Source organism: Elaeis guineensis, chromosome 5 (assembly GCF_000442705.2).
Source record: "Elaeis guineensis isolate ETL-2024a chromosome 5, EG11, whole genome shotgun sequence".
Classification (NCBI taxonomy): Eukaryota; Viridiplantae; Streptophyta; class Magnoliopsida; order Arecales; family Arecaceae; genus Elaeis; species Elaeis guineensis.
Window position 1 is genome coordinate 129,397,821 of NC_025997.2, and position 10,977 is coordinate 129,408,797.

Genomic DNA, 10,977 nt, shown 5'->3' on the forward strand with positions numbered 1-10,977 from the left:
ATCAACATTTACTAGATCAAGCAGGAGCTTATTATACTCATCCAAGTGATCCTTAAGTGAAGTTCCTTCTGTCATACGAAATATGTGTAATTTTTTTCTCAAATATAATCTATTAGTTAGGGATTTTGCCATATATAAACTGTCTAGTTTTTTTCATACATTTTTGGCTGTATCTAGTTCCACAACATTGCGTAGGACTTTATCACTTAAACCTGAAAACAAAGTTCCTAGGGCTCTCTCGTTAATTTCTTTTTTAGCAGCCTCATTATCTCCCGGGATTGAATCCATACCCTTAAGAGCTTTTGCAACACCTTCTTTAACCAACAAATATTTTATCCTTACCTTCCATAGTGAAAAATCTCCCGTGCCATCAAAGACGGCCACTTCATGCCTGATGGTGGTGGAGTGAGAGACAGATGCCGGATCATTAGCCATTAAAAAAATTTATTTCTTATCACCAGCCATCCAAGTGCTCTGATATCAATTGTTGAGGTCACGCGTACCGGATTGGATTGACCTAGGCTTTTGATCTAAAGTCTAATCTCTTTGAGACAATTCACCAAACACATTGCAGGCATAAATAAACAAAGATAAAGAAACTAAGATTTATGTGGTTCGGCATAAGAGGCCTACATCCACGGGGAGGAGGAGCAATCCACTATAAATCCGTCCCGAAAATAGGTACAACATGAGGTATAAAATATCTTTAACCGAAACCAACAAGAAGGCAACAGAGTATCGAATAGAAGGCAACCAAGATCCAATCGGATCTACCAATCTCAGCCTCGGCAATAGATCAAGGTAAGATAATACCTGAGGTGAAGATACCTTTCTCAATCCTCGGTAAAAAATCAAGATGAATACCTCCTTACCAACCGAAGAAGCGTTGGGTCATCAGCACAGGGCATCCGTGAAACCGAGAAGGAAGAAGACAGGTAGAACACTAACAGAACACTAACGGGAGAAAACCAGGAAGAACACCAGCAGGAGAAAATCAAGGAGCAAGCCCGCACAAGAACACCTGGGACCACCACCACGCACTCGAACCCACTCAAAAAAGAAGGATGCCGCGACCTCCTTTTAAAGAAAAAACAATCTCCTCGAAATAGAGATCACCCGAATAAGAATTCTAAACTGTCACGGGAGATAAACAAGGAAAGAGTAATTTTGGAGCAATATATATAACAGTATATATTGATGAATATAATATTTTAAAAACTATGTATCAATTTTATTTGAAAATATATATTAGATTTCTAAATGACTAATTTGTTAAGTATGTATCATCTAGCAATATACTTTATACTGATGAATAGCATATTCTATAAATAATATATCAATTTATCTAGATATATATGTATATACACACACTATCTAGTTGAATGGATTTATGTGGCATATTTTTTTTTTTTTGATAAAATTATAATATGCTCTTTACATGATGGCATTTTGAATTTTAGTTTTTAATCCTTTTTCAAACAAAAAAAAATAGTTAGCTACCACGTATTAAGATTAATTTAATATTTTATTTTTTTTATATCAAACATCTCCCATGTTTTTTAACAGAGAGATGAGCAACAGTAGATCACCCTAGTGCACAGCTATAATCAACATCTTCCCTTATTTTGCATGCTAGAACTCATAGTATTCAAATATGTTTCATCCACATGCATGGCGAACGTGGGTTAGTTTCAACTTAATTATTAAATTTAATTATGTCAAACATTGTTTCAGTTATCAAACATCTCTCTTTTTTTGTTTTTTGGTAGAAATCTCTCATATATTTTTCAGTGCAAGTTACATGAACCGAGACGGCTGAAAGCTAACAGAATGCTAAATCTCCTAACCAGCATGTATAGACCTAGAATGCAATAATTAGGAATTGGATGTTACCACAAGGCAGTTGATCTGCTATGTTGGAACCTGTATCATTTGTTTTTAAAGAGCTCAATATTTCTCTCAACAGCAAAAACAACAAGGATGTTGGCAGCTATCCATTAAAGTTTGTTGCATAAGAAGGCAAACCAGGCTAAATATCACCACTAGCACTAGCTTATAGATTTCCATCGCAATCCTCGCAAGGCTACTTTTTCTCACTCATGCAACTTCACAAACGAAGAGCATTGCATGACAGCGCACTTTATGATGCAATCAGAGCCGGCCTGGGGCAGGTCAAATCGGGCGACCGTCCCAGGCTCCAAGTCTAGATCTTGTATTGATGTTTCAATAGAGTGTAAGGATGATTTTCTATAATATTATAATAAGAAAAATAATTAAATAGATTATTGATAGATTTTATACGCTGCTTAACGAATATATCTATAGAAAATTATTGCATGTAGATTAATTTTTCAATAATAATTAATATTTAAAGTATGTTAATTTTTAATAGAAAAGATCTCATTTTTTTTATTTAGCCCTAGATCTAAAAAATGTCAGGATCGGCCCTAGATGCAATGACCAACCTAAAGCAAAAAGGCATTTTGGTATGAGCGTAGTAATTATATTGAACCATTTGACTATGTTGTGTATTTGACCTTGTTATATAAGCGGATCAAACAACGCACAAACCTCACCCTATATCCAAAGAGCTAGGAAGGTGCAGGCCTGGTGGGTCTATTCTTCACACAATTCATTATTATCCGGTGGCTTTATTGTTTCTTATTTTGGTTAAGGTGAACTTTAATAGTTTCATGATGGATGCAGATCTTCTAAAGTATTTAAAAAGTATCGTAGAGTATTGTACATGATTGGATATCATCCATCTCAAGAAAGATAGATGTGTGTATTAAAAAAATTAAAAAAATAAATAAATAAATTTTAAAAATATTTGAATAGTTTGAACAATTATTCATTTTATGATGAACGGCATCTAATCAAAAAATATCGTAAAGAATCCTATTCCGTTCCATGACTGCTATAATTAAAAATTGAAGAAAGGTTTTTTTTTTTTTGGTAACGATGGAAGATGTTTATTTGTTGTTCATGATCATTAGTGCTACAACTGCTTTTCATAAGAATTTGAGGTCAAACTTGCGTGAAGGAGAGATGTTTATGGCTCAACAAATTCTTAGCACACCATTCTTTGTCACTCTTCTCAAAATGGTTGGCTAGATAACCAGACAGGAGGAGGCCTCTTTTTCTTCCCCTTCTACCTGACACATGGGCTGAGATAATGTAATCGTGCCAGTTCACCTTGATTGGAACGTCTCTTTATTTGTCTTAACTTTTGACTTTTCCAAGATGTAATAGTTCTTTTTTACGTAGCAAGATTTAAAGGTTATTTTCTAGTTGTTTTTTTCTTTCTCTCTCTTTATTTTTATTTTTATTTTTATTTATTTATTTATTTATTTTGTGTGGTAGGGTGGGGGGGGGGGGGGTTGTTGGGCGCTGGCGGCATTTTCTACATTGTTGGATTGTTAGGTTGAGGGCCTTTCCCAGTCCTCGCATGGCCGTGAAATAATAATACGAAAATAACCCTACGAAAGCTTCAAGTCACAAGACTTTCTTTCATCCTAATAACTCTCTCCTTCCTTCAGATGTTTCCTCCGCTTTTTAACATCGTTAGCGCGGTCTGAAGACTGTGTTTGTATTTATCCGAACAACAAAATCTTGTAATAAGGGTGAAGATATTCGTTGCAACGGTGCACCATGTTAAAATTATCACAATTTAATTAAAAATCAAAAATCAGTAGCTAATATAGAACATTATTCATGAAAATAGATGAAATACACGATACTCGATGAAATGCAGGTATTTTTATTGGATTGTGATAAGTTTAATGTGATATTACCATTGCAACGAATATTTTTTCGTAATAAGAAAATGAAGTGTAGATGGTATTCAGGAGGTAGGCTTCAAAATGAAATAGCCTCCTCTCCCTTTTATTTCATAGCATCTAGAACACAGTCTCAATGATGATGGTTGGATTTGGATAGGCAGTGATTGTCTCTGCTCTCTTTAGAATTTAATGATTGTGCTGAATTTTTTTTTTTTTTTTAATACGTAGTCCGTACGGTGACATCACTCTAATATGAAAGCAGTTCAGAAAATTAGAATATAAAAATTTTATAGAATCGATATAATATTATCATCTTATAGTCAAGTTCAATCTCCAGAATGCTTTGTAATAAACGGTATAGTTATAAAGATATATTCTCCCATTTTGCTCAATATTAAAACAAAAAAAAAAAAAAACCTACATCCAACTGCTTCTTCGTATAATCCCTTACAGTCTCTTCATCTCAATCAAATAATGTTTTTTAACTTATTACTATTGCAAAATAATATCGCAGGTGACTCGTCCTCGGAAACACGAAACATGTGGCGCAGAACACCGTTAAAACAAAAGGAAAATAATGACACTGGTGATGGGAACAAGCACTTGACAAGTTACACATCACCGGTGGAACCTTTTTAAAGTGGTCTCTATGCTGCTGTAAAATATATTTCATAGAAGATTTCTGCTATTAACGGGAAGTTGGTCTTCCATTTTAGGATTTACACGAAAACATTCTTACCAAGTTTGATTTAATTTTCAAGATTATGCAACTTCCAATACTCAACAATACTTCTCGATAGAGCTGTGGATAAAATTGAAAGGCATCTACAGCTATATCTGTCTACAACTTAGTTGTATGTTCGCTAACATATCTAGAAATAAAATATGAAACTAGAACAGGATAAAAGCGAAGCTGGACTTTGGATGTCGTGCGCTGGTGCTCGTAATCTGCGCCGATGGAAGTCGATTGGAGTTTAAGAAGCGGCACCGGACACCATATCAATACTTTGCGCTGGAAATTGTGAAATATTTCTGCTCCAAGAAAGACGACTTGCATCACCGCCAAAAAGGAAAAAAAAGAAAAATCAAACGTTTTGATTGATTCGCCGGGGCCCACCAGTGTTTCCGTACGTGCGGGGACGCCGCAGCACCTGGGCTCCACTTCGCGAGGTTCATGTCAGGTCAGGCTACGGCGGTTTCCCTGGACCACCGAAAGGGAGCACGGGAAACCGTTCCATCTGCAAGCCGTAACTCTGACGCAAACCACAATTCCAACCGATGTATCGAAGAAATGATTCACCGATTTTCACGTTGTGCACCGTTGGATCGTGTATAGATGCTATGAGATCTGTGCGGATAGATGAAAGAGAAAATTTAGAGTGCTTAGAAAGCCGTGCGGTACATGGCCCAGCCCTGCCGCATAGGATAAAGATCATGACGGAAAATTTTACGATGCCGCAAAGCTGAGTTCCACCGATGCGAGGAACAGAGATGCATCATGCACCACTCAAAAGATTTCAAATTGAGCCCATATTATACATCCGTATAAGGTGGCAAATAGGTTGGATTGGCCGTGACCTGGCCGGATCCAATCTACTTAAATGTGAGCTAATCTATTCTTGAAGACCCATAAGACCAAGCCAAGTTTAAATATTAGACTTATTCCATATTTTGGATGATATCCACATTTTAAATTTGGATCTGAACAGAATCGATCAGTACACTTTGTGAATTTATTTTGGATCTTCTTATTAGTTGGCCGACCCAAGCTGAACCAAGTTGAACCAAAGAAAGTATTTCTAAGACAAAAAACTCAAAATAATTTCACTATATAAAGAAAAGGTAGCTGTTGAGTTATTATCCTCTCGAAGCAAATTGCAGTTCTAGGTAAATATTAATTCATAAAGCTTTAACAATATTAGCAAACAATTTCATTGTTGTTAAAATCTAGTTTAATTCAAAATTATAAACAAAAGTATTTTCATGAAATCACGGTCATACATGGCCCCAATATTCCGATCCAAACAATCGGCGAGCCTAAAATAATTTTCATTGATTTGATCTGACGACTCGATCATCCATAGGATGGTGTAGGGGTCTAATATCAAGACTTGCACATCAAACCATGATGGGTTGGGGTCAAGCATGCCTGGTCCGACCGAACCTGTCTGCAGCCCCAGTCTCACACGGTTCACCTCACTTGGAAACCTTTACTTCTTAGCTTCCTCAAAAACAACTTTGGAATAATAGTGGACAAAATGGTACAATATGATTTGTCGTTCATGATTTCAGGCATTCTTGATGGTTGCAAGTAGGACAATATATGATACAATAATTCCATTAGCTGAACTGACAGCCATGTCGGAGGAACTGGGTTATGCTACATATATCTTAAAAGGTTCACTTGGAGGGACCTCCAGAATAGTTATCTCGTGGGTTTGTAAGGGAAAAGAATGCTAAAGAGTAAGTCACTACTTACTGGTGGATATTTGAAGGCTCACATCGAATGTCACTTCTTCCATACCTGAACGCATATGTAGGGCACTAACAGTATTGTTGACTGGTTGTTGCTTACATGATTCACCACAGTGGTACAATACTATGGAGAGCTTCCTCCATTTTATTTGTGTTCTTTTGGATATTGTCCTGAGTGATGCGAATGGTTATATTTATGGCTACTTGGCTAGCTTTAATATCTTCTTTTATAACTAGATTTATAGCTATTTGGCTAGCTTTAAAATCTTTTTTTTTTCTCACTCTAGCAGACCTAAAGCTTGAATGAATGCATGGTAGAATAAGCTGCCATGCGGAAAAAGAAGCATGTTTTCATTAATATCCTACCTGCTTGTTGATTCAGCATGTTCCTATCCTCTTGGGAACATCTTTAATGGTTGGTATTGAGTAGCCAGGTTGTAGGTTTGGTTACAATAGAAGGAAGTGATCACCCCATCAAGTCATTTTGAATAGAAAAGGGAAGAGATAGGAATAGGTTTGGTAATAGATGCAAAATAGGGCTTTGTAAAGTAGTTGTTACAACAACTATAGAGAGAGAGAGAGAGAATTATGGTTTCACTCTCCTCGAGTTTGGGTGATTTCCATATGCACCATTTTATTTTTAAAAATTTTTAAAGAGGCCCTTCGAGTTTCGAAAATAGCCTTGCTAATAATCTCTATATGATTTCCAAAATGTTTCGTTGACCCGAATTGGCAGCTGTCTGGGAGGAACTCATTTATGCCACATGTATCTTATGGGTTAACAATATAATATGAAAAAGGACATCCAAATTGGTCATCTCATGGGTTAGCAAACGAAGACAATGTCAAAAAATAAGTCACTCCTCACCGGTGGATATTTGGAGGCTCACATTGAGTATCATTTCTACAGCTAAACATATCTATAGGAAGGCTAATAGTATTATTGACGGGATACTGACGCAATTGATGATGATGGCATCATATCGTGGAAAAATTTTTCACTTAAAAATTTTTAAAATATTATTTTGAGTGATGTGAATGGTTATATTTACTCTAAGACTTTGTAAATCAATCGTCGCAATAATATAAAAGAATATTTATAATTTTACCCCTCAAATTTGGATTATCTTCTCTTTCTCTCCTCTCCTTGATCTCCTTTTTGTCTCAATACGTTAAAACTAGCTATATTTTCTTCTTAATAGTTTCTTTGAGATTTGTTTCCCCTCCTCTCCAGCTACCGTAACAGCTGTGGTGCATCTTGTTTCTATTTTTTCATTTTTTAATTGATCCTTAATAAATTCAACAGATTTCTCCCCCCTTTTTTTTTCGGAGTCATGATCTCGAGAACTTATCTCCCTCTTTTTCTCTTTTGAAGAGCATGATGGCTATTTGATTATTTGAAATGACGAGCTAACCACGTTGGTTGCTCCAAGAGTTGGAGGATCACTTTGAAAATGTTTAAAGATAGAAAATACGGGGCAATCACTCACACTCGAAGAAGTGAAACTATGATTTTTTTTAAAAAAAAATTCAAAATTCAAATCCCAGATTAGTATGATTAGATGATTAGCGACTTTAGCAAACATATGATCACAAACCACACGATGGACGGGAAAGCCTCGGACAAAAACCCCACAAAAATTATTATTTAATATAGTAAAACAAAAGCAACAGAGTAATAAGCTTCTTTCCGAACTAGGATCTACGCTAAGGCTGGAAGCGAGAGCCGGTGATCACGTAGCAGGCTACGCGGAAGCCTGATACGAGCGCGGCAAGAGCGAGGAACGCAAATCCGGGGAAGCCGAGAGCCACGGAGACGTACGCCTGCACGCAGAACGCGCTCTCCGACGAACACGTGTGGGCTCCCTTCAGCCCTCGTGCCTCCACCGTCCCCGCCGCCTCCGCCGCCAGCAGCAGGTACGCGAACACCTACTTAACCAAATAAAAATCCAATCTTTAAGACAAATCAGGGCTCAATCGATCGAAATGAATGATTAGAGAGTAATAAATAATTTACCTGGTCGTGTGCGAAGTCGAACCAGAGCTGGAGGGGCTCGGGGAAAAGGGTGGCGCCTTTCAGGATCTCCCAGATGGAAAACCCCATGGCGAAGAAGGAATAGACGGCCACGATGGCGTTCGCCGCGAACACCAGCCTACAAAATTCCAGATTTGACACCCCCCGAGGGCGGGAGCTCAGAGACTGGCGGAAACGGTAAATATGGAGGGAGGGAAAGGGCGGAGGCGAGATATATTATTATTATTATTATTACCTGAAGGGGTGTAAGTGGAGCCAGGAAGGGGAGCCAGGGGAGCGGGAGGAGTTGGTGGCCATAAAGATGGCGGCGGCGAGGGAGAAGCAGAAGGCAGCGAAGCGTAGGAGGAGGATGAGGTTGTTGAGGCGGCGGATCTTCTTCTCGGAGACGGTGGAGTGGAAGTGGCGGCGGCCGACGGCGGGAGAGGGGGTGTCGCCGTTGCGGAGAGGGGATGACATCGCGGGAGGAGAAGGGGCATGAGAGGGAAAAGGAGACAGCGAGAGGGGAAAGGCGAGGGTAGGCGATGCAAAGGGAGGCGTCCTTTTTATCGTCCTTGGAGTGCCTTGGAATCACGAGACGACAGATGGCGAGAGGAACGGCTCCTTCTCTTTCTTCGTTAGCGGGGAATGGAGGTGGCGGATAAAAACGCAGAGGAGGGGACAGGGAAAACCTGGAGGCGAGTGTCGGAACCTCTTCCTCGAGTGGTTTTGTTTTCTCAGGGGAGGTGAAAAACGGAGGCCACACACGAATTACCCGGTCGACCAGGTCGTATGTGAATCGGGTTTGTGAGCATCCGAGGTGGATCCGGGTCTCTCAGGTCGTGTTTTGAATCAAATCATCTCGCTGCACGTTAAATGGGTCACCGTCCAGCAGAAATTTTTGATTCAACTCTCGCTGCGCTTTGAAATTTTTGAGTCAACTCTCGCTGCGCTTTGATTTAGATTAGATCACGTTAGCTCAAATTAGATTCGAACTACGGATGCCATTTTAATTACGGATGAGTGAGTTGGTAAAATCTCTTAAAAAATATCACTATTGGGAAATCGGATTGTATAACTTTTCTATTCATTGATCAATAAACCAAAAACCCTTGCATTGGGTCGGAAGAGGTCCGTTTGGGATAACTTTTTTTTTTTTTTTAATGAGGCAATTGAATCAGATTGGGTCTCCGGCACCTAATTGAGGAAAATTGGAAATTTATTTTCTGCTACATTAATTTGACCAGGTGAAAACTGTAAAGATCACCGATTATTAATTGCCGCGCCTCCCTCTGTTGGGGTTGGTCTTGCGCTGGCTTTTGCTTTTGTTGTTCCTTGGTTGTTGGATTCAAGTAGAGGCCTGGACTGGGACTCCGTGATTGAGGTTTGGGGTCCACTCCTGAGTCCTGTCTCACTTTCTATCTAGGTGGATCTAGTCATAACAGTAGAGAGTAATTCTACGAGGACCATCTTTTGGCATTCTTTCCAGCTCAGGGCCCAGAATGAGGATTGGCATCAGTAACTAGAGTTGTTTGTGTGGTTGAATCACTTGCCCCTAGTCTGAAGTTTCAAGTGTGCCTGTGGGGCCGGAGGACATGCTACTGAGGACATTTGGTGCAAATTACAGTTGGATTACCCTTGAAGGAGGTTTCCATCTTGAGAAGACATGAGCGTCCCTTTCTTAAAAATAAATTTGGTACAGTAATCATTCACGAGCCTCAAATTGCTTTTGTGAATTAAAAAATAATATGTTGAACGTATGTTTAATCCTCCATTGACTGTGCATTAGATAAATCTCAAATACTTATAAAAAATCAATAAATTCAATAATATATTCCGACCGGTCTTTCTGGATGAGTTCATATATTGTTGCAAATGACATAAGAGCAAACCCAACTTATAGTCCATATCAACTAAAAATCATTATGATACGGACTTATTTAAGTTTTAATCATGAACTAATCATGATGCTTATGATTGGATTATAGATTTGAACCCTTGGTCTGATGAAGATGCCGCAGCTTAGAGGAGGATAAGAGGATTTATGCCGGTATATATTTAGTCCAACATCTGCCATGCACTGGATAGAGCCAAGGAATTTGGTAATATCTTCTGCTAGCTTTTTGGATTGTTACATAGGCAAGCTCATAGGACTCCAGTAGCTACTTATCCCGGCAATATTAGTAGTATACAACAATTAAATTAAACTATGGAAGGATCACACAAATCTTGTGGCAATCAGAGATTAGAGCGGTAGAGATACTTCCCATAAATTGTACAATCAACCACCGGCGGTCAAACAGGAGGGGCTCCAAGTAGAGAACAGTGTGATGAAGCTTTTTCCTGTAGCATGCCCTACGGTATTGAAGGTGGGTGCAATGATATATCGGCCGGAGCTTCTTTTCTCATTCAGGATCATTATGGCAACACCTAAACGATCTGCTGGTTCCTGCTTCAATATTACCGATGTGCTGGATGGGAGGGACTCCAAGACTCAGAAATCATTCCCTTCTTTATCCCAAAGCTCTTTATTCAGATGCTATGACCTGTCCGAATTTCCCGAAAGATTTTATGAAAAGTTGACATTTTCATAAAACTCACTCGTTTTGAAACTTCATGAGAACTCATGAGGGCAAAACAGGATATAACCTCATAAGCCTTTGAAAGCAAGATGATGCCCAATAACGAAATAATCAGAATGTTTTCTAT

The 10,977-nt window shown here is 38.7% G+C and overlaps 1 protein-coding gene across 1 annotated transcript; it reads right to left on the bottom strand.

Moving 5' to 3' along the window:
- Positions 1-7,879: 7,879 nt before the first annotated feature.
- On the bottom strand, positions 7,880-8,975 carry LOC105045700 (CASP-like protein 4C1). The gene is made up of 3 exons (XM_010924067.4): positions 8,528-8,975; positions 8,275-8,410; positions 7,880-8,186 (listed from the first exon to the last, which is right to left on the bottom strand). Exons 1-3 carry the CDS (start codon positions 8,746-8,748, stop codon positions 7,965-7,967), a joined length of 579 nt encoding a protein of 192 aa, XP_010922369.1. The 5' UTR covers positions 8,749-8,975; the 3' UTR covers positions 7,880-7,964.
- Positions 8,976-10,977: the final 2,002 nt, after the last annotated feature.

Coding starts and splice junctions, on each gene's coding strand:
- LOC105045700 (XM_010924067.4), bottom strand. CDS start 8,748: ATGTCATCCCCTCTCCGCAACGGCGACACCCCCTCTCCCGCCGTCGGC. Junction 8,411..8,527: donor CTCCACTTACACCCCTTCAG/GTAATAATAATA, acceptor GGAATTTTGTAG/GCTGGTGTTCGCGGCGAACG. Junction 8,187..8,274: donor TCGACTTCGCACACGACCAG/GTAAATTATTTA, acceptor TTGGTTAAGTAG/GTGTTCGCGTACCTGCTGCT.